Below are 23,877 nucleotides of genomic sequence, written 5' to 3'. Positions count from 1 at the left end.
TCTGAGTAAAAGTCACAAAACATGGACTTCTTTTTCTTAATTGGCAATGGCATCAGAATTTATGTTCAACTTTTTATTTTATCTCACCTGTTCCTTTTCACCAGTTCCCAGTGGCCCGCCTTCAGCTACAATTAAGGCATCATCCAATAATGCAGAAGGTGGAGATGATGTTAGCGTTTTGTGCACCGTGTTGGGAGACCCAGAGGTAGAAGTGGAGTTTAACTGGATATATCCAGGGCAAGAGGTAAACTGTTGTTTCTTTATTTCTCTAATACCCAGATACTGAATGATATACACAATACTAGCTTGAGAATTGACCTTTGACATTTCAAATGGATGAAGGCAAAGTTTGTTAGCTGCAGACAGAACAGCCTTGAGGGTATACCTATATTGTGTGGGGATAATATTGCATGTTAACAATCTAATTTCTTCTACCACTCAGTCTGGGAAAAATATAGAAAGTATGGCCTAAAGCAGGCATGGGCTAACTTTGGCCCTCCAGGTGTTTTGTACTTCAACTCCCACAATTCTTAACAGCCAGTTAAGGGAAAACCCTAGTCCAGAATTTTGCTCTACTATAAGTATGGCCTAAAACAGGCATTAACAAACTTTGGCCCTCCGGGTGTTCGTACAACTCCCACAATTCCTAACAGCTGGTAGGCTGTTAGGAATTGTGGGAGTTGAAGTCCAAAACACCTGGAGGGCCAAAGTTTGTCCATGCCTGACCTAAAGACTGCAAAGTGCCCATTCCTATTTTTGATGACAAAGAAGGGACAGATTATTTGAAAAAGACTAAACGGGTTGCCTTTAGCATCCAAGAACAGGTTACTCAAATCAATATCAAGAAGGTTTTATAATCCTGCGACTAAACAGATACTTTGGATCATCTGTTCTCCCAATAGATAAACATCCAGATTGTTTTTCTGAAGGACAATCTATCTATTCTAGTTTTTGTATGTGTGGGGGAGTGGCATGCTGAATATTTTAAGCACATATTGTTAACAAATTAAGTTTTTGTGAGTGCAGAGAGTTTAACAAATGTCTTTATCGGATCTCAAAAATGCTAAAACATGTATACTTGCATGACATAGGCTTGAATCCTGTTGTTAATCGAGCAGACATTTAGAGTCTGGGATTTATCTATGTGTTGTTACGTCAGGAGAGAATATAGTAGAGCCCCGGTTAACTGAGCTCCGGTTAACCGAGGCTCTGGGTTATCCGAGGCGCTGCTGGGGGCACCCCTCCCTCTCTCTCTCCTTCTCTCGAGTTTGAGAGAAGGAGAGGGAGGGGGAGGAGGAAGCCCCCGACGATTGCTGCTACCTAGCAGTGATGGCGAGGTACTTCCCAAGGAGTGAAGTCTCGCGGAGGGACGTCCCTCTGCGAGACTTTGGCCCAGGCAAGCCCCTTGTGATCGCTCCTGCCTAGACAGGAGTGAAGGTGAGAGGCTTCCCAAGGGGCGAAGTCTCGCCATTGCTCCTGCCTAGACAGGAGCGATGGCAAGAGGCTTCCCAAGGGGCAAGGTCTCACGGAGGGACGTCCATCGGCAAGACCTCGCCCTATTCGAGCCCTTCAGTTATCCGAGATGGGGCCCGCCTCTTTATCTCGAATAACAGGGGTTCGTTCTACTGTACTTCTGGAACATAGCCATACAGCCCGGAAAACACACAACAACCCTATGCATTGGAACATTTTTCAACAATTCATACAGTAGATATACGATTTTCTGTTTAGGATTAACCAAGATGATGCTGGTTATGGTTTCTCTTTCAAAACACACTTGTGACCCTTCATACTTGTGAGATCTTCTCACCTTTGAAAGGTTAAAGTCTGTCGATATTAGTCATACCACATGTATGAAACGCTAGTGAATGTGATTGTGTTTTATAAGAGGTTACTTTCCTTAATAGATCTACAATTCAAATTAAACTCCAGCACAGATTATATATTCACAAGTAGAATACTGTGTATAAAATCAAATATTATAAGTAAAATTGAACACTGTTCCTGTTTTATTTTATTTTTTTCTACCAAAATAGTACGAAAGGCCTGTGATTATGCAAGACACTTGGAGGCTGATCGACAGAGGAATTGGTCACACCACAAGGATCTCTGAAAGTGTTATTACCATTGAAGATTTTGAGACTATTGATGCTGGGAACTACATTTGTATAGCTCAAAACCTTCGAGGACAGACCACATTAGCTACATACATTGAACTGATCTAACATACTGAGTTCTCAGGTTAGAAAAATTGAACGTGAAAAGGATTGAACTTCTTCTGGCTAGCTTTAAATGCCGACCTGGAAATGACTGGGAACAGAATATTAATATATTAGATTTGTATCACAGAGCAAATATGTGGCTTTTAAAGAGGGTTGACTGATGGTGAAAGTCCTAGTCCAGAATTTTGCTCTACCATGAACTCACTGAAGTGCCTTTAAGGAAATCAAACACTTTTCTAGTTTTATTATCTTCTCGTTCCATGTGTGTTCATTTTAGAAGAAAACACACCTATTTGACGTGGTCTGCTGTAAAAATTGCTGAGGGCCAAGATTCTCCATCATGGTCTGTATTTTGTAACCTTACAAATGCGTTGCAGAAATGAAGTAAAACCATTAGCGGATTCTGAAGATGTGCATCCAGACATCAACAAGAGCATCCTGTAGCATGTTCCTGATGTGCATTGAGCATTTCTGATACACATCGGACATTTCTAATGCATGTCGGACACTTCCAATTGGCTCTTGTGGTATACATTAGGCATTTCTCATGCTTCTTGGGCACTTTTAATGCACATTGGGCACTTATGTTGTACATTGGACATTTCCCGTGGGCAACTGGGTTCACCTTTTGTGCTGTAGTACTTTCTAGCCAATATCCAGAATGTCCAGATTTCATCACACATCTTTTCTGTTCACATCACTCACTCAACTAGCTATCATTTTGCAATAGATCCACATCTTTCATTTCATCATGGCAGCTCCTGGGTGAGAATGGATATTAAGAAACTGCTCATTTATATTTCTGAATTCCAAGTCCACTTAAGAATTCAGCCATTGTCTTTATCCTACTTTGAATACTTGAGCAATATACAGTGCTAATAAGAATCCATATACATTTAAAGCATTGAGCTCTGACAATAAATCTTTCTGTTATCAGGTCTAAATCAAATTCATTGAAAGTTAGACCATTTTTGGTCTTGCTTATTCTGCATACAGGAACAAAAACAGGATCACATACAATGTTAACTCACAAAAGGGTACGTATCTTAGGAGTAAGAAATATAACTTTTATCTTAATTCTGATAAATTCTACTTCCTTTCCTCCCTCAGCAGAATTAAATATTAGCATTGAAATGTTTATATTTACTGTCAAAACCATTGTGTATTAATGCATAATCCTTAATATACTACTAAACCGTTATAATCAGCATCACAGCTGATGGCAATCTTGACTTTTAATATACAAACACATAATAAAATATTTTGCAAATTTTATGTATCATAGATTTGTTTATAGATTTCCTTGTATTTTAGCATCTTCTCTTGCTGATTCTTCTTTTAATGAGATAAGTACTCCTTTTTTGCAGGACCATTAGAAAGTCATTTCCTAAATAAATTGAGCCACAGAAGGCTATTTTAAGAAAAACAGAATTCAGAATTCCAGTTCAGCACTAGCCTATCGGTATTTTATTTTTATTCTCAGTCATACGAGTATTTATCAGTAAAAAAAGTATTTTATTTTTCAACACTCAAATACATGTGAACAAATATGAACTGGTAAAAGAAATAGATTGCTCCAAGACAGACTTTAAAGCCAGGTTTCAACCTACAGCAGATGTTATAGACATATGAATCAATCTCTGGACAACAGTTGAATCAGAAGTGCTGAGATCTCTAGCTACAGTGGCATGTACACTGCCATAAATAGGTACAGGCAAATGAAATGTTCCACAAGGAGGCACACTTTATACAATAGAAAATTAAAATACATTATCTTTGATTTTTTGTATTATTGAATATAATATGCTTCCCTAACAACATCTGTGAAGAAGGGGCCTCATATAATCCAGTTCTAAGCAGATAATATAAAATTATCAATATACAGTAGAATCTCACTTATCCAATATAAACAGGCCGGCAGGATAAGTGAATATGTTGGATAATAAGAAGGGATTCAGGAAAAGCCGATTAAACATCAAATTAGGTAATTGTTATACAAATTAAGCACCAAAACATCATATTATACAACAAATTTGACAGAAAAAGTAGTTCCATGCGCAGTAATGCTATGTAGTAATTACAGTAGAGTCTCACTTATCCAACACTCGCTTATCCAACATTCTGGATTATCCAACACATTTTTGTAGTCAATGTTTTCAATATATTGTGATATTTTGGTGCTAAATTCATAAATACAGTAATTACTACATAGCATTACTGCGTATTGAATTACTTTTTCTGTCAAATTTGTTGTCTAACATGATGTTTTGGTGCTTCATTTGTAAAATCATAACCTAATTTGATGTTTAATAGCCTTTTCCTTAATGCCTCCTTATTATCCAACATATTAGTTTATCCAACATTCTGCTGGCCCGTTTATGTTGGATAAGTGAGACTCTACTGTACTGTATTTACAAATTTACCACTAAAATATCACAATGAATTTAAAACACTGACTACAAAAACATTGATTACGAAAAGGCAGACTGCGTTGGATAATCCAGAACATTGTATAAGTGAATGTTGGATAAGTGAGATTCTACTTTAATATGAAATAATTACTGGGATAGAATAATGCAGAACAATATAATCTCTAAAACCAGGACAATAAAGAAAGAGCAACACTCTGAAAGCAGGGAAATTGGAAATTCCACAAAGGAAACAATCAGGGCCAGATAACACCTCCCAAGAAAGAATTCTTCCAGAAAGAAAGCTGAGAAGGGAGTGAAGCACTGTGTATTACCAAAGTCATTATTATTACTATCATTATTATTATTATTATTATTATTGTGTTGCGGTCAACCGTGAAAATGAATACAATCTGGCTCCAAGTATTCAAAAACACCAAAATCAGAATATATAAAAATTAATGTGGTATAATAAAACAGAACAATACAATCTCTAAAATCAGAACACTAAAGAACAACACTCTAAAAATGGGAATTCCACACAGGAAACAATCAGGGCCAGCTAACACCTCCCAACAAAGTATTCCCATCATCAAAGTCTGGCAAATCCTCTGTTTTTCAGGGCCACAGACAGTAGAAGCACATAAAGTATCGCAAAGAACACCACTCTGAAAACAAGGGAATTCCACACAGGAAACAATCAGGGCCAGCTAACACCTCCCAACAAAAAATTCACTCAGGGAGGAAACAGCCAGGCTTTAAAGCTGCAAGACCATTACATCCTAATCATTTCCCCTAATTGCAGCCTTCATACTTGCCTCCAACAGACAAAAAAACCCCAATCAGAAATATTGTATATTCACAACCTTTAGGAAATAATATCCCCTGATGGCGCAGCGTGTTAAAGCGCTGAGCTGCTGAACTTCTGGATCGAAAAGCCGCAGGTTTGAATTGGGGGAGCGGAGAGAGCCCCCACTGTTAGCCCCAGCTTCTGCCAATGCTAAAGTTCAAAAACATGCAAATGAGAGTAGATGAATAGGTACTGCTCCGGCGGGAAGGTAACGCCGGTCCATGCAGTCATGCCACATGACCTTGGAGGAGTGTACGGACAACGCCAGCTCTTCGGCTTAGAAATGGAGATGAGCCCTGTAAAGAACTCAGGCAGAGGGGAATCTTTTTTCCTTTTCTTCTTCTTATTCACTTTAGATGGTAGCGTAACTTAGTTTAGAATATGTGTGACAGAGGCTTGGATGTTGAAAGAACAATATCAAGTTTATTTCAGGCACAGAGCTTAGTGGTTACAATGTTGCTTCTTAGAGTTACACTTTCTTCAACAGTTGCAAAACTATATTGAGGTGTTCCAAACTTCTTAAAACGTCAGTTCTTTCTCCACTAACAGACTACCTTAAAATAAGTCACCAAACCTATTTTATCCCTGATCCCCTAACTTAGGATCAGCGTTCCCTGAGCTTCACCAGAGCCCAGACTAAAATCAACCTTTCCTGTAGTTCTCTGACCACAGACTGACTGACTTTCTTTTCAAACTCTCTTCTGCCAAATGACAGTTGGCTCCGCCTACGTTTCTATGGCAACCTGCCTCAGAATGCTAAGATGCAATAACTCTGATACTTACCCTTTTAAAACATAAACACACAATTAAACATAACATCTGTAAACCAAATTCATACTTCATTACACGCCCCAACCCCCAGAGTCAGACACGACTATGTCAGGGAAAAACCTTTACCCTTGACCTTAACTACCACCAATTCCTCAATACTTTATTTCCCATACCGCCATACTTCGCCACAGCAACGCGTGGCCGGGCACAGCTAGTGATTCTATAAGAAGGAATATACTAAAGGTTGTGATCTTTTATTTATAAGCCCCTGAGTATTTTTTCTCACCCTAGAGTTAGTTGAAAAAGGCAAAATGAAAAATACAAGGCTGCTTTTAAGTGCTTTGTGCAACAACCTATTATTTCAGTCTGTTTTTTTTAAAAAAAACACACAGTAGTTTTGAATCCTGCTCCTGAACTTTATTTATAGTATTTATAGTATTTACAGTATTTTTATCAACAGTAGATTCCAGTTTCATTTTGCTAGTATGAATGAATTGTTTATTGTACTAGCCATAGGCCATGACATCAATAATATACAACCTTTAAAAGTGAAATAACCTCTTTCCAATATAAGCATTAAGACATATTACATATTAAAACCAGCTCTTTAAAATTATGGTAGCAGAGACATAACAATAACAGTGTCTTATGTGTATCACCCAGGACCATCCTCATTTCCATTTCTAGCCTCAAGTAAAGCCTTTGCTACTTTAGCTCGAATCTTTTGGGCTGCAATTGCAACCTTTAGTGTTATATTTTTGGAATAATATGCTAAGAAATCACAGATCACTGCAGATTGTTGCCATGCTGCCCTTTCTTCCAAAAGTGCTCCCAGGAGATTTTTTCTAGGGTCATTATACAAAGGGCAATGGAACAGATAGTGTGTTAGATCTTCTCTTTCCCCGAGCCACAAATGCAAACTCGTTGGACATGCGGGATCCCTCTGTATCTTCCCTCTAGCCAGTTTGATGGCCTTGTTTGGAAGCGCAGGGCTGTAAATGCTTTCCTAAGGATGCAGATATTAGGTCTTGAAGATATTGTTGACAATATTGGTCATGCTTTAGTCGGGGATACCAAGTAGTGAAACCTTGCTTTTTATTAATCTGCAAGTTGTCAGCTGTGTCCATTTCAAAGATTTTATCTCTAATCACCTTCTTGTCCAGATGCATTAGGGTTGTTGTTGACCCATCAAAATACTGATGGAGCATGGCCAACCAGTATTGAGCCCATCCTCCCTGCTTATGTTTCTCCATCAAGCATTGCTTTATTATACTCTCATCCTCCATTCCTATCAGTCTCTTCCCATATGAGATGTTAAGCTTATGCATTCTTGCCTTAAGTGAGGGGAGATCCAATTCAAGCTTTAACAAGGCAGCTGGAGTCCCAGGGGGAAGGGCTAAAAGAGCTCTTGCAAACTTATTCTGAATACATTCAACCTGTTTTGTGTTACCCTGTCCCCAAATTTCTGCTCCGTATAACAGTTGAGGTAGAATTTTAGCAGCAAAAATCTTTACTGTGGGGCATACCAAGGAACCTTCCTTTGTTTTTTCGAAGGCTAAGATTGATTTCACTGACCTCCAGGCAGATTATTTGGCTGCCTCTATATGACTCTTCCAGTTACCATTATATGTGTATGCCCAGATATTTAAAGCCGTGACACTGTTCTATTGAGTGGCCATCCAGTTTCCATTTATGTATTGGCTTCCTTTTGGAGAATACCATCACTTTGGTTTTAGAGTGATTAATCCTCAACTTTTCTTGCTCACAGATTCTACTTAGTGTCCTCAAAAGTCTCCTAAGTCCTATTTGTGTAGTTGACAGGAGGACCATATCATCCGCACATAATAAGATTTGGATTCTCCTATTACCTCCTGATGGTGGGAAGTGATCAGGGGAGCTCAACTCGGCAACTAAATTGTTCACGTATAAATTAAACAGAAAAGCTGCTAACAAACAGCCTTGCCTGAGTCCTCTTCTTGTTTCAATGTTGTTCGATAGCTTACCTGACAAACCTAACCTCACTCTTAGATCTGTCCCCAAATATAGCTGATGCAATAATAACAACAGTCGTCTATCCACATTAGTCTTTGCCAACTTTGCCCACAAGTGCTGTGTGTCAATTAAGTCAAAAGCTGAGGTAAAATCCACAAATGCAGTATATAAGTATCCCTTAGGTTTCTTCAGACTGTTTTGGATTAAGTGCGAAAGCACAAAACATTGGTCTATTGTTTGCCTTGTTGGAATCCGACCTGTTCTTCTGCAATAATATTATTCTCCTTTGGCCAACTATGTAATTTATTTAACAGAAACCTACCATAGATTTTTGACACTATATCCAACAGACTAATAGGTCTATAATTGCGCAGGTCAGTCCTGTTGCCCTTTTTATATAGAGGGACAATTATACTAGTTTTCCATCCATTTGGGATGATTCCTGTCTGGTTGATATATGTAAACAGTTTGGCCAGGATAGGAGCCCACCAGGTGATGTTGCATCTAAACAATTCGGGTGGTAGCATATCCTCTCCTAGGGCTTTTCCTGTTTTTAATTTTTGAAGCAGGCCTTCAATTTCCTCAGGAGAGACTGGTGGCCAATTGGAGGAGTCAATGATTCTAGGCACTTCCTCAGCAGTCTCTGGGTCATTGAATATTTCTCCAAAATAAGTTTCCCATGTAAGTGCTGCAATTTCAGATTCCAAATGAGGTTGCAAGGGCCTTAGCCCTGAATGCACCATATTCCAAAATTTGACCTCATCCTTTTGCCTAACTGCCAAATCCAGCTTTATCCAATTTTGCCTGTTGAATTCAGGTTTCTTCCTTTTTAATAGGGTTTTAGATTGTGAACGTATTTCACTCAGGCTTTTATAGGTTTGTTCAGTCCCATTTTTGTTAGCTGCTCTGATGGCCTGAGATAGGATATTTTTTTTGGCTCCTGCATTCTGCATCGAACCAGCTTTCCTTACCAGGCTTGTTGGCTTTAGTCAGTTCTGCAAGAATCAAATAAAGTTTAAGGGAGGTAATAATTTGCTGATAACCCTCTAATAGGTCAATAGAACATTTGAGTATCTTATCGCTGCAAGTTTCCAGTATATTAAGTAGGTCTATAACCTTATCGCTCAAGGGCTCCGACCACTTGAGCTGTCTAGGTCCCAGGTCCAGCGGATAATTATTTGACATTCTGTGCTGCTCTACATCTGTTTTTATGACTAGTTTAATGGGGTGATTGTCACTTTCTGGGCGTATGTCCACTATAAAAGTTTGGACTGCTGGCAACAACCCAGGTGAGATTATAAAATAATCTAGGACATTTCCCCCCCCCCCCCCCCTTACTGAGTGATAAGTGTATAGTCTGGATGACTCCTCTAAATAGCTGCCATTCATGATAAGTAAAAAATGTTTATAGGCTAGTAGAAATAATTCCAGCCCATCTATCTATATCTATATATATAATAAAAGTGAAATCGGAGTATGTATCAGCGTTTTGATTGGCCTGGCGGAATATGTGCTCGCGTTTTGATTGGCCGCCACTATCCCAGGCCACTGAGACCAACAGGAATGACGGATCTGCACCAAACTTGGCACACTTCATCCCCACGATGCACTTCATGACCTGCTGCCATTTGGGGGAGGATGGACCACAGATGATGGGATTTGCAGTACTTTCAAACACTTTAACTCCCACAGACTACTGCAATGCCCACCAATGATAGAAATGGACCAAACTTGGCACACAGAACTCCTGTCGACCCCTTTACATCCTGATGTATATTTGGGCAGGATGGACCAAGGATGATGGAATTTGCAGTACCTTCCCTCACTTCTTGGGACCACAGCAACTGCCACAAATCACACAACTGAACCAAACCAGGCACACATATCCCAAATGACACACTTCACATGCTGCAGCAGTTTGACAGAGGGTGGACCAAGGATTATGGGATTTGCAGTACATTCATCCAATTCACCTCCCACAAACCACTGTGATGCCCATGAATGACAAAACTGTATCAAACTTGACACGCAGGTGCAGGGTAGCCCACTTTACATCCTGGTGCAGTTTGGGGGAGGAGGGACCGTGGATGATGGGACTTGCACTATCTTCACTCACTTCCTGGGACTACTCTGACCCCCACCAATGACTGATCAAGACCAAACTTGCCACATAGAGCCACCATGGCCCACTCTACATCTTGGTGAGATTTGAAAGAGCTTGGACCTTGGATGATGGGACTTGCAGTATATTCATTCACTTCCTGAGACCACTGTCACCCCCATCAATGTCTCATCAAGACCAAACTTCAAACAGAGAACACCCATGACTCACTCTACACCCAGGTGCAGTTTGGAGGATGATGGACCATGGACGATGGGACTTCCAATACCTTCACTCACTTCCTGAGAGCACCGCGACCCACACAAATGACTGATCAAGACCAAACATGGTACATGGAGCCCTCATGACCTATTCTACATACTGGCTCTGTTTGGAGGGGGATGGACACTGGACGATGGGACTTGCATATGGGAGTTGGAGCTCACCCGCACCCACTGAACCCAGCTGACATTGGATATAGGCTACACTTGGAACACAGGCAAATAATGCCTTTCTCAAATGACCCGGGCATCGCCGGGTCTCCAAGCTAGTTCTTATTAAATTTCAGATCTCTTGAGTTTCTATTAAGTGAGAATTGGTTCTCTAAATAAAACCCAAAATGCTGAGCTAGTGCCTCATTTGATTTCCCCATCCTCGCGTTAAAATTGCCTCCTAAAACAATGTTCGTATTTTCCAGACCAGTGGCCCTATTTCCCAAGGCTGTATATAAAAACTCGATAGGGCGCAGATATCTATATCAAAATGCTATAAGAATGGTATATATATATAAAAAACAACAATTTAAATGTATATACTCTCATGCAGGTTTTAACGTGTGTATTATAGTATGCTAGTATTGTTGAGTATTTTCTTTACAGTCCCAACTGGGTACTATCTTATTATGTAACATATAAAGCAAAACACACATCAATATCCAACCGAAAATAGTCCACAAATATGGTGTATATACAAGTACAATTATACAACCTTATTATGTAACATATAAAGTAAAACATCAATCTCAATGGAAAACAGTCCACAACGATTGTGTGTATACAAACAAAACTAAGCAACAACAAGTAATCCCGGGTACAATGCCTCGTTTCAGGAAGTCCTTCTTCAGGTTGTGGAAATTTATGTAAGATCTTAAACAGTCTTTTGATGTATGGTAATTTTCTTCTTACTGTGAGTCTCAGAATCTTCTACGGTATGTTGTGGATATATTGCTATCTCTTTTAATCTTAATTACTTGCTTGGTCCTGCTTCAGTTCAAGGCCTATCCATGTTGTCAATTTCTAAACATAAACATAGGCACATACTAATAGTAACTATGATAGTTATACCAAAATAGATATGTATAAACACCCCATATGTTTTCAATTCTTAATCTAATACATAAAAGAGTTTACAAAAATATAATTGACTTACACGTCGTTACTCTTGCAGGGCTCTGTGTTTTTTCAAAGTTGCAAGTGCCCTATGGCTTGCATGGTGAACTGAAATACTCTACTCACTACAGATAACAGGTGAAATCCATGATATCATTCAGCCCTTTGGGGAATTCAGAGTTTAATTTAAAGGTCCAGAATGACTCCCTTTGTAGAAGTACCCAGTTGGGACTGTAAAGAAAATACTCAACAATACTAGCATACTATAATACACACGTTAAAACCTGCATGGGAGTATATACATTTAAGTTGATTTTTTTATATATATATATACCATTCTTATAGCATTTTGTATATAAAAACTGCCATACCTCTTTGGCAGATTACACTGAATTTACTGGAGGCACATAGACATTAAAACAAAGTAAAACCTGATTATTCTTGAATTTTATCTCTACAACTAACATATTATTGTTAGTCTGATTAGTCACAATTTGACACTCAGCTTCTATCTCAACTGAAACGAAAACTGCTAAGCCCCCACAGCAGCGCCCCCATTTATGCCACCTCGCAGCAGCCACCACAAAACTTCTAAAACCCTGAAAATTAAGATTTGAGGCTTCCTCCACCCAAGTTTCTTGTAACATTATAATAGAGAACTCCTGTAAATATTCTACAAACTAATTTTCCAGCTCATCCAGATATATTCCAGGACACAATCTTTAGCTCCTTTGCTGTTTTCATTTTTGTATAGTTGTTCAAGCCAGAATCAATTAGATGTGATTCAACATGTCTAAGTTCTACTAGTTTATTGTGCTGTCTCTTGGTCAGATTTAATAACCCTCCTGTCCTCTGATAACTAACTTTCTGGATAACCCTATTTTTGAGTGGATGAGTAGGGTTCTCCTCTCCAGGGACCTTTGCCATGTCCTCTTTATTTCCAGGCACTATAGATGGAAAGAATTTTGTGATTGGGGTCTGTTTCAAACCACAATTTCTATTTGCTGATGTAATTCTCATCTGTGGCCCTACCTTTTCAGCCCTCGTATATGTCCTTCATGCCTTTATAGGAATTGACCCCTTGCCCTCTACTTCAGTACCCATAGGAGCATCCCAGGGGCATATAGTAAGATCATTGTCATAGACCACACAGGGATTAATAATTTGGGGTTTCATAACTTTCACTTCTGGGGTCAGTGGGAAGTGATTAATGGATGGTTCTGCTCTTTCTTCAGGGTCCAAAAATCTCATCTTCAGCCAGTCTGTACTATCCTGGGCTACTCTTTGCCATTCCCTTGGTCTGGTATGTCCTTCTTCATTTAAATATAACCTTTCAGAATATATTTCCCTTAGATGGCCACTTCGCACCTGCAATCTATCTAGGATAGCCCATTGCTCCTTTCTTGGCAAGTTCGCATATGCCTCTATTAGTGACTGTTCCTCAAAGCAAAATTGGTTTTCCTGGCCGGAGGCATCTTTTCCCTCAATTGTGGACCCGTCAGCTTGGACCTCAAGGGGGCTCAGCAACTGTCCACTTCTCTTCACCGCTGCTTGCTGTTCCTCTGATTTAATTGTGCCATCTAAAACTCCTTGAGTACGGACCTTCTGGAAAAATCTTGTTATCGTGATGGTTTTTTTTTTTTTTTTGAGAATAAGTCTCTAGCTCTTATAATGAACTTAGCTATATTTAGGTCGATAAAGGAGACTATGGCATCAATATACAATGCGACATTATACAAATAATCAATCTGGTCTATATCAGTTGTATACAACCCCCCCATAAGACTTATCACATGGGATTTACATTCTTCCAGACTTGAGAGCTTTCCTGGTTTAGGAATTTTAATAAACACCACCTTGTTTGGGATAAGGATCAGGTTCCCTCGTGATCCCTGGGCCCTCATCAACATCAATGTCTACCAACAGCCCCTGGTGGGTCTTTTCCAGTGGAAAGAATTGCTTCATCTTTGTTTGTCTATATTTCCTCTCCACCATAAGGGTATGTAAAGGCAAGGCTTTCTCCTTATAATTATTTCTTGTGTAAACCACACTAAGAAAGTTCAATTTATCAGACAATCCCAACACTCCTCCACAGCGTGTTCTTTTCCTGCTCTAGTTGTTGACACAAAATAAGTTAATGTGTTTTAGAATATTCTGTAAACATGATAAAAGTTTTATTGTGGCAAGCAACAACATTAAATCGTAAATGCATTCTTCATAGCAGTAGACAAAGTCTTCCGCAACAATGAGTAGGAAGCGGCATAAGCAACACAAGTAATGTGAGCAAATGGCTAGAGTTTCTAAAATAATGTTGCTCACTACTCAAGCTGGAGATAACGGAAACGGGCTGGAGCAGAATGGAAGCAAAATAATATTAAAATATAAATAAAAGATAAAAGATAAAAGTAAGGAAAACAATGACGATACCGGAGCTCAGCTAAATGCCTCTTAACTTGCCGACATCCTCACCTAAGGCTACTGTGGATGTCTCATTAACTTCACAGATTGCAGAATAATTAAGAAATGTGCCTAAACCAGCAGTGGTGTTTTTGCTGAACATCTCCCAAAATTTCACAGTGCTATAAATCTAATGTCATTCTTCTTGCAGGTTGAAAATCCAAGTGTTTTCGCTAGTATAAATCTTCAGAGTATTTCTATCTTGGAGAAATGGGTGGGCTGGAGAAAGAGTTGGAATTTCTGGGTGACTGATGGAGTGTTGGGGGTGTTGGTGGAGTGCTAGGGAAAAGTTTTTTTGGGCTGCACAAGTCTCCATTATGCAGCTTCCACAGAAGCTCTTTGTTCTCCATAGAATGCCGCTTATTGACCTTGGCTTCTTTTTCAAGGGATTCTTATAATGCAGCTTGTTCAGTAGTCAGTTGCCTATTAAGAGATAAAAACACATACAACATGATGCACAAAAATAAAATATAAATTAAAATACATGAATGAAATGCAAATTAAATTTCACAAGTTAAAACTGACTGGGTAGGCCTGCTGAAGGGAAGGGTCTTCAATTGTATCCTGAATTCCAACAGCTCATTTAGCTGTCTGAGTTCTTCTGGCAGGTCATTCCATAGTCTTGGGGCAGGTGATGAAATCCATCCTCTGGGTGATGGTTGCCAGTTGGGTTCTGGTAGCTACTCTCGATGTCTAAGTGGAATTGTATCAGAGAAGGCAATTCTACATGTAAACTGGACCCAAACTATGTAAGGTTTAAAGGTCAAGCCCTTTAGTTATTTGTTGTTTAATCAGAGATTTGGCTTGGTCGTAGCTCATACTCATTAGCAGTCCTGGAGAGAAGCCCAAGGATGAAATTTTGGCTGCTATTGCTTTTTCCTATCTGGGATGAAAGTCATCCGACATAGTAAGAGGTACAAGGCCAGGGGAAGAGAGGGATAGTCTAAGCCAATTGTTCAGTATTATCACCCAACATAAAGGTTGTTACGTGCTTTGCTCTGCTTAATGTAACAGGGTGAAGCTTCAGTGACACTTTCACATAAACCTTTTGAAATAATAGCATAAGCAAGCATCTGTAACTTATAAATGGTTGCAGATTTTGTCCCAGCAGAAAAGAGAGCATGTGTTTAAATTAAATTTGTGAAAATACTTCCTCTAAAAGCTGCGTAGTTACATTTTCTTAATCACAAGAATGCATTTATAGTTGTTACCTCTTGCCTAAAAACAAAAATGTAGTGTTGGAAAAAAGTTATTTCCTTCTTTGTGGCCCCTGTGAAATGCACACATAGGGGTTTTCGTGCACTTGCGCAGTCAGTGTCAGAATTCTTTAGAAGCTTTTCAAAGAAACATTTTGGCAGAGGCCCAGCCCAATCTCCCCTTGTAGTACAAATATCCGGTAGGAGGAGCCAATGTCCCAGTTCCTTTCTTTCCGCCGCAAGTGTCAGTTAGGAATCTCTTACTGCTAGACTAGCTATTACCTGGACTGCTTAGCTCGGTTTTTTTTCCTGACTAACAGACTTCTTTGACAACTCTTTTGCCTCCGTCTCCAACCTCATCATTCCGGATTTGACCAACCATCTATCAGGCCAGTGCCCATCTCTGTTGGCCTTGTTCTCCATGGCTGCGATGTTTAAGAAATGCTCTGAGTGCGGGGGTAACTCCCTGAAACGGATGGTCACGCAAAGTGCCTTCTATGCTTGGGGGAGGGCTACGTGGCTAGATCGTGTGCCATATGCCAATCCTTCACACCCCAAGCACGCAAGAACCGTGAAACCCGCTTGAAGGCCTAACTTTATGAGCAGGTACTTCTGCTACCACCTCAAGCCCCCAAAAGGGCAGCCTCCAAGCCTCCATGCCCTCCATCTGCTGCGGGCTCCCCTAATGGCCCTGCTAATGAAGGCCAAACCCACTTACCTTCAGGAACTGTATCCGATGCGGCCGCTCCTCTCCCGAAGAAGCCCAAAACCAAAAAAGCCAAGGCTTCTATGGCGGGAGCTAGGGCTTCCTAAAGGCCGGAGAAAAAGAAATTGGGACCGACGCAGTTTTTCCCCGTGCAGTCAAGTCCCGCGATGCCGGGATCCGGCACAAGCAGCGAGGCAGGCCTTTATGCTGACACTCCATTGGTGATGCCAACCAACTTCAACCTGGATGAGTGGGAGTATCAAATTCCCTGCTGGAGCTCCAACTTGTGCCATTGGCTCCCCCTCCGTCATCGGAGGCGCTATCCTTTGGGGCAAATGAGCTGGCCACGCCTCCCGCGCCATCTTTGATTGAGGAGGTGGAACCTCTGCAACAGGCCCCACCATCCGTTGCCGCCCCGGGACTGTCCTCGATCCCGACGATGGAAGCACAGGAGGGGGACAGAGCTCTGTCCCAAGACCACTCGCTTTCGAGGAGGCCACACCACTCGGGGAGGAGGCGCTGTTGCTCTCCATCTTCAGATTCGTGGAGATTCCGGGTCCGGGACCTTCGTACAGGCTCAGGTCGCCCTCTCCTTACTACTTTCACGGTGACCCCATATATACAAGAGACTATTTTCATGCCATGGCGCCCTTTTACTACGGCCATTGCCACCGCGGCCCCAGGGAGCAGTCCCGCCACCCTGTGAGACCATGGGGACAGTTGCCACCCAGCCCCCGACTGTTGTGTCCTCGCGTCACGCAATGGGCCCGTCCTCAAACCCAGGGCCTGTGCCAGCCCAAACAGTTATGACGGATGTACCAACCCAAGCGCCTTAGCCCCCTCCCTAACCTATAGCCCCCACTCCAAGGGCCAACGCCTCTCCAGTCCTAGACACAGGAAGCGAATCAGAGTCTGGTTCTTCGGAAAGCCCAGGGGAGGCTCTACCTGCCACTCCATTCGCTGATGCAGAGGGTGACTCCCCTGAGGAGATGCATAGTTTCTCTGCTTTAATTTCTCGCTTGGCTAAAGCATTGAATCTACCCACTCCCCACGTACCTATGGTGGTCGAGGACCCAGTCTTCTCTCAGGAACAACAGCAGACCCCGCCATCAACCCCTCTCTCTCCGCTTCCCTACCTCCTCCAGTTACTCAAGCCCTCTACGTTAGCACCTGCCATGGTACCGGCTATCTCAAAAAAGGCAGACAATCCCTATCGACTTGACTTGTCATCAGCAGAATGGTTAGATAAGCATCCAAAACCCAACTCTATAGTTGTTGATATGTCTCAAGCCCATCTGTCACATAGATCTCACTCAGTCCCAGTTGACAGAGAGGGGAAGAAACTGGATGCTATGGGGTACAAGATCTACACCTCGGCCAGCCTTTTCGCCCGCTTAGCCCACTACGGGGCTTACATAGGGGCCTACCAAAACTATCTTTGGAACAAGGTTGCGCCATACCTTGAGCACTTACCTCCTGGCAGGATTACGATACCACTGATAACTCAGACCTTAACCAAGTTAGGAAAACACAGCTGACTCTGCAAGCAAGTTATTTGCCTCAGCGATTGCCCTGTGGCATCACGTGTGGTTGCGATCATCAACCCTCTCTTCCAATGCCCGGTCGGCAATAGAAGATCTTCCGGTTGATGAGACGGGTCTCTTTAAGCCGAACACCAACTCCAGCCTTGAACGCACACACCAGATGCACCAGACAGCCCATAGGTTTGGCCTCCCGTCGCAACCTCTGGCCCAAAACCGTCAAAGATGGCCTTCATATCTACCTGCCCAGAGAAGGCGCTATAGCCCAGCTCCCTACGGATCACGGCCGCACCTGCTGCCTCAACCGGCCGCTTCCAGGAGAACCTCTACTTCTTCAACTAGGCGCTGTCAGCAGGGTAGGACCAGGCAAACCTATGCCTCCAGTTGTCAGGTTTAGCCTGACCGGACATAATTTCATGAAATTTAGCCCTGCTGGGTGCAACTGTTTGAGGACAACCTTGTTTAATGTTCCTGGTTTTGTTGCACCTTTTTCTGCCTCTTGTTTTGTTGAGGCTTCTCCTGTTTCAGATTGGCCGTTGCCAACTGCGTCTGTGGGAGCGGGATCACTGTCCCCCCAACCAATCGATTTCTGGGATCGCCTGGCTCTCTTCCTAAACGCCTGGTCCCAAATCACCTCGGACAAATGGGTGCTAAATATTGTCAGTAAGGATATGCTATTGAATTTCACTCCTTGCCCCCGACAGGGCATATTAAGTCAACGCCACCCTCCCCCCCCCCCCCCCGCTTGACAAAATACAATCTCTTGTGGCTTAACGCCTCTGATCTCCATAATTGTTATTTTTCTAGATACTTCTTAGTACCCAAGAAGGACAGAGGCCTCCATCCCATTTTGGACCTTTGGGAGATAAACCTTTATATTACACCCCACAAATTTCACATGATTACACTCTCCATGATCTTACCGTTGATACGCAAGGACATGTGGTTTGCTATAGTTGACTTGAAGGATGCCTATTTTCACATAGGGATCCGGCCGTTCTACCACAGGTTTCTTAGTTTTAGAATTGGACATGACTCTTATTGTTTTAATGTTCTCCCTTTTGGTTTGTCGACCAAGTGTATGGCCGTTGTTGCTGCCTTCCTTCGCCAACAAGGAGTGGTAGTTTACCAGTACATTGATAATTGGCTTCTCGTGGCAAACTCTAGATCCCAGTTACTGTCGGATATTGATTTCATGTTATCTCTCCTTCAGGATTTCGGATTGGTCGTCAACCGAGAAAAGTAATCTCTCCAACCATCTCAATCTGTCCATTTCATTGGAGCTATTATCGACTCCACAAAGCAGAAAGCCTTCTTACCAGACGACCGCTTCGAAGTGCTGCGAAGAACAGTCGCCAAGGTCCTTGCTTCATGGGACATCTGCACCAACCTCATACAATCACTACTAGGACACATGGCATCGACAACATCAGTCACACCTTTCGCCAGACTAAGGATGCGCCCCCTGCAGTCGTGGTTTATCAGAGTATTCGATGCCCTTCACGACTGCCCAAACACCAGACTGTCCAGGCCAGACCCAGTCCGCGAGACGTTACACTGGTGGATGTCTCGACACAATGTCCAGAAGGGGATGCCATTCCGTTACCCACGTCCATCAACGACTCTCACCACAGACTCCTCTCGCCTTGGATGGGGCGCTCATGTATAAAACCTCACCAGAACAGCGACACCACATAAACTACCTGGAGATGCTTGCCGTCCAAAAAGCCCTCAGAGCTTTCGAACAACGCCTGTCGGGTCAGGTAGTCCACATCTTAACATACAACACCGTGACCAAGTTCTATCTCAACAAGCAAGGAGGGACTCGGTCCCGAAGCCTCCTTCACCTCACACTCCAAATCTGATATTGGTGCATCAAGCGGGGGATCTACTTGACTGCACTATATCTCCCAGGGAAAGAAAACTTGCTGGCAGGAGCCCCAACTCTTGTCACAAATGGAGAGTGCATCCTCAGGCGTTAGTTACGCCTTTTGCGACATGGGGAACTCCGGTGATAGACCTATTTGCCACACCGGAGAATACCCAACGCACCCTGTTTTGTGCCCGGCTCCCCCCAGACCCAACAATGGGGTGCCTGGGGGACACCTTTCTGTACACCTGGTCCCCGGGACTTCTGTATGCGTTCCTCCCGATACCACTGATAACTCAGACCTTAACCAAACTTCTAGAGAACAACTCAGACTGTATACTAATAACCCCCTGGTGGCCGCGTTATTCCTGGTTCGGCCCTCTCCTCAAGGTGTCTTGGAGAGAATTTCGCCAGTTACACTTCCAACCAGATATCCTCACAACGCAGAACGGAGAAGTTCGACACCCGGACGCAAGGTCCCTCCGACTCACGGCATGGAGGATACGATCGCAACTAGTCTGTTGGACCCAGTAAGGGCTGTCATTGAGGCAGCACATAAAGCCTCGACTAAGGCATCCTACAACTCTAAATGGTGGTGCTTCTGCTCCTTTGCAAAACTCGCTCGTGTCGACCCTGCTTCGGCCCCCACCAGGGTAATTTTTGATTTCCTTCTGTCTTTCTCTCGGAGAAGCCTTTCCATATCATCTATTAAATGTTACTTGGCAGCCCTTTCGTGGTTCCGTCGCAAGGCCAGGCAACCATCTTGTTTTGCTGACCCTTTTTCTAAAAGGTTATAATAACTTGTACCCGCCAGTTAAACCACCACCGCCTGTCTGGAGTTTAGAACTCGTTTTATCCCAACTATCCAAATCTCCCTTTGAGCCCATGGCAACAACCTCCTTACAACATCTGTCCTGGAAAACAGCCTTTCTACTGGCGATTACAACTGCGAGACGAGCCAGCGAACTTTGTGCCTTGCGAGCTGATGAGCTTTACCTTCGGTTTCACAGAGATAAGGCTGTCCTTCGGACAGATATTGCTTTCTTGCCAAAGGTCGTTTCCCAATTTCATCTGTCACAGGGCTTAATACTTCCAGCTTTTTTCCAGAACCCTTCTACCCCACTAGAACGCTCTCTCCATGCTCTAGATGCCAGGAGAGCCCTCGCTAGAACTCGTCCATTCAGGAAATTGCCCCGACTCTTCCTTAAATACAGGGAGGACTCCCTGGGTCTCCTGGTGACACCACAGCGGGTATCTAAATTGATTGTTGCCACGATACACCTTGCATACCAGCTTGCTGGTCGAGATCTACCGATGGATGTCAAAACTCATTCCACGAGAGCAGTTGCCACGTTGCGGGCATTCATGAAAGGAGTATCCCAGGATGAGATCTGCCGTGCAGCGACCTGGGCCACACCATTGACCTTTACATCTCACTATAAAGTGGATGTCCTGTCAAGGAAAGATGTCGCCTTCGGCAGAGCGGTGCTGTCTTCCTGCCTGCCATGACGCCCACCTTTCCAGGTTAGTAGCTTGCTAGTCACCCATATGTGTGCATTTCACAGTGACCACAAAGAAGGAAGAATGGGTTGCTTACCTGTAACCATGTTTCTTCGAGTGGTCACCTGTGAAATCCACACATCCCCGCCCTTCCTCCCCACAGCACGTCATGCCTCAGTTTTCTCAACTGCCCTCTTGCAGCTGAGGAACTGGGATGTTGGCTCCTCCTACCGGCTATTTGTACTACAAAGGGAGATTGGGCGGGGCCTCTGCCAAAATGTTTCTTTGAAAAGCTTCTAGAGAATTCTGACACTGACTGCGCAAACGCAGGAAAACCCATACGTGTGGATTTCACAGGTGCCCACTCGAAAAAACATGGTTACAGGTAAGCAACCCATTCTTCTGCATGGTTATCCCATCCTGCCAGCAGGAAGCACAGAGTCCCACTGCTTCAGCACTGGAGTTTTGGGAGATGGCAGCTTGGCATTGCCTTCCTCTTTTGTTGTCTTTAAGGAAAGATATCATGCTAGGGATAAGCAACTGCTGGAGGCTAGGGAGCTACATTACCCCCTTCCTGGAATTTTGCAAGGTTTCATCCTACCTCATATGAAAGCCAACAGTTTGACTCCCAGATTTTTAACTCAATTTAGTCCTTCACCTTCTACATCCATGGTTCTCAACCTGGGGTCCCCAGATGTTTTTGGCCTTCAACTCCCAGAAATCCTAACAGTTGGTCAATTGACTGGGATTTCTGGGAGTTGTAGGACAAAAACATCTGGGGACCCCAGGTTGAGAACCACTGTTCTACATCCTCCCCTGCATCAGATATATTGCGGCTGTAAAGAGACAGCACAACTAAAACTAATTTTCTAGAGTACCTGGACAGCTCCATTTGTCTATCCATGCGCACTTTGAGCTCTTCATTTTCTTGTTGGAGTTTTTGCGTTTTTTCTAACAACGCCTTGTTGATCTCCACCTTGGATAAAATGCACAAATTGAATATATTTTTACTAGATACAGAGGTAAGGATGGCTAACTAACTACACTTCAATGACACACAAATCTAATGGAAGCTTTTTCAATTAGTTTGTTATTCAACAAATAGTCTTTTGTCATTCATTCACTAAGAAAAAATATACCGGATTGTATTTCTGCTCCAGTGACATATCTATTTTCCAGATAAATTTAGAAAAAAATTGAACAGCCTCTTGCTTTTTCCTTCCAGATTTGTATATTTAGCCATACCAGTAAGACATAGAAGTTAACTGAACTACTGTAGAACCAACAATGAAAACAGTAAGTCTTTTAAATAAACAAAACTATAATGGATAACTGGGAGATGCCCTTCTGATTCTGGTCCTTGTTCCTGGGATCTACCAGTATATCTTCTATGTACTCTGAAGAGAGAAAGCCAAACTCACTTTTTTATACATTTTCTGACCTTTATATCATGTCAGGAGTACTGGCTCAACCTATATTGGTTTTTCACTTACTAATATATATATATATACCCCTTCTTCCTGCAGTTCCTGGATATCATTCCCTGCTTTGGGCATAGCAAAAGGTCCTAAGCAACGTCCACATGCTTCTGGGCTCACCTCCCTGCTGGTCAATGCAGTGCACAGTGGGCCAGGTGCCTTGGAAACAGGCCACGGTAACTACCTCTTTGTCTGCTACATGTAACCAGCCCAGGGAATGAGGTACATCCATGAGATGAGCATGTATTTCCCTCCTTTCCTAGCTTTCCTAGTAAAAGGTCAGAAAGCGTGCAGGCAGTTGGGGAAACCCCTGGCATGTCTTTTTTAAAGTAGAGTCCTCCCATACTTTCCTTCCTCTCTTCCCTTGTTAAATTTCTGAAAGTAGTGGAGCAAGAGCTCCTTGAGGAAAAGCTTGGCAAGTGTTGGACTTATAACCCATCCCCTTTCCCTCAATCACTATGTATATGAAAATACAGACATCCCCCCCCCCCCCCAAAAAAAAATCCACAATCCAGAAAAGTTCTTGTTCCAAGCATTTTTTTGTAAGGGAGGCTCAACTTGTACAGAGAAATTAATTTTGCATAAACTTTGTCAAACATAGATTCCAAACATTCCTTATGTTAATATGGTTGTAACCTGAGACCTAGACTCCAGTATTTACATTCTGTTTCTTATGTTTGGGCTCTGCCCAGTCTCAGTAACACAAGCGCATATGTGAGAGAGGGAGAGTCTAACTGCCACACCTAGAAAGGTGAGACAATACAAAACAGCTTGAAAATGTTACAATCTTCCATTTCCCACACAGAACTGAATATGCATTCTCAAAGGGAGGGAATAGGGGGCTCCTGTTCAGTGACAACTGCCCGCAGCCCCCCAACTCTGGCATGGAAAAGAGTATTTGGATTATAAAAGATGGCATATAAAAAGGCCAAAGGAGAAGAAGCCATCCTTTAAAATTTGGTTTCCTCTTGCTGACCCATGCTTTAATAAAGTAGAGGAGCAACATATAAGATTAAAGAAATGGCGAGCCGCCTTTTAAATTTAAACCAGAATCTCATGAGAGGAGTGCATGAGATTGTGATCAAAGAACACTACAGAAGAATCTCTGTCAAACTCCAGCCCCACTTACATGCTCCTGGAGCAGTTCAGATAAATCTCTTTGATGCTTTTGATAGAGATTTTTCACAAATTCTTCATAAAATACATGTTGATAATGTATATCTCTCTCCAGTTTCTGGTAGGCTGCAGAAACCATTGCTAGAGGAGATAAATAATGTTAGTGCATTTCGAAAAAAATGCAGAACTTTAGGAATACTTCTACCTGTTGGACAAGAAGCGCCATAGATATTTCAATGCTGTTTGGAAAGCACCATAAGTATTTTCAACATTATCTTAAA

General features: G+C 42.4%; 2 protein-coding genes across 4 annotated transcripts in view; one reads left to right on the top strand and one right to left on the bottom strand.

Moving 5' to 3' along the window:
• pdgfrl (platelet derived growth factor receptor like) overlaps positions 1-23,877 on the top strand; it is a 58,986-nt gene that overhangs the window by 17,510 nt on the left and 17,599 nt on the right. The window contains exons 5-6 of one of the 3 annotated variants that reach the window (XM_016994040.2): positions 105-244; positions 18,846-22,334. In XM_016994040.2, coding sequence (XP_016849529.2) covers positions 105-244; positions 18,846-18,878 — 173 coding nt within the window. In that variant the 3' untranslated portion in view covers positions 18,879-22,334. Of the gene's footprint in view, positions 1-104; positions 245-2,036; positions 3,498-18,845; positions 22,335-23,877 lie in introns of those variants that run through there. The other 2 variants (XM_003221616.4, XM_062981512.1) reach the window with 2 other exon arrangements.
• On the bottom strand, positions 14,077-23,850 carry LOC107982915 (microtubule-associated tumor suppressor 1 homolog). The gene is made up of 3 exons (XM_062981513.1): positions 23,610-23,850; positions 21,881-21,978; positions 14,077-14,612 (listed from the first exon to the last, which is right to left on the bottom strand). Exons 1-3 carry the CDS (start codon positions 23,733-23,735, stop codon positions 14,582-14,584), a joined length of 255 nt encoding a protein of 84 aa, XP_062837583.1. The 5' UTR covers positions 23,736-23,850; the 3' UTR covers positions 14,077-14,581.

The sequence above is a fragment of the Anolis carolinensis genome, chromosome 5 (assembly GCF_035594765.1).
Source record: "Anolis carolinensis isolate JA03-04 chromosome 5, rAnoCar3.1.pri, whole genome shotgun sequence".
In the NCBI taxonomy this organism is placed as follows: domain Eukaryota; kingdom Metazoa; phylum Chordata; class Lepidosauria; order Squamata; family Dactyloidae; genus Anolis; species Anolis carolinensis.
This window is presented reverse-complemented; position numbering and strand designations above follow the sequence as displayed.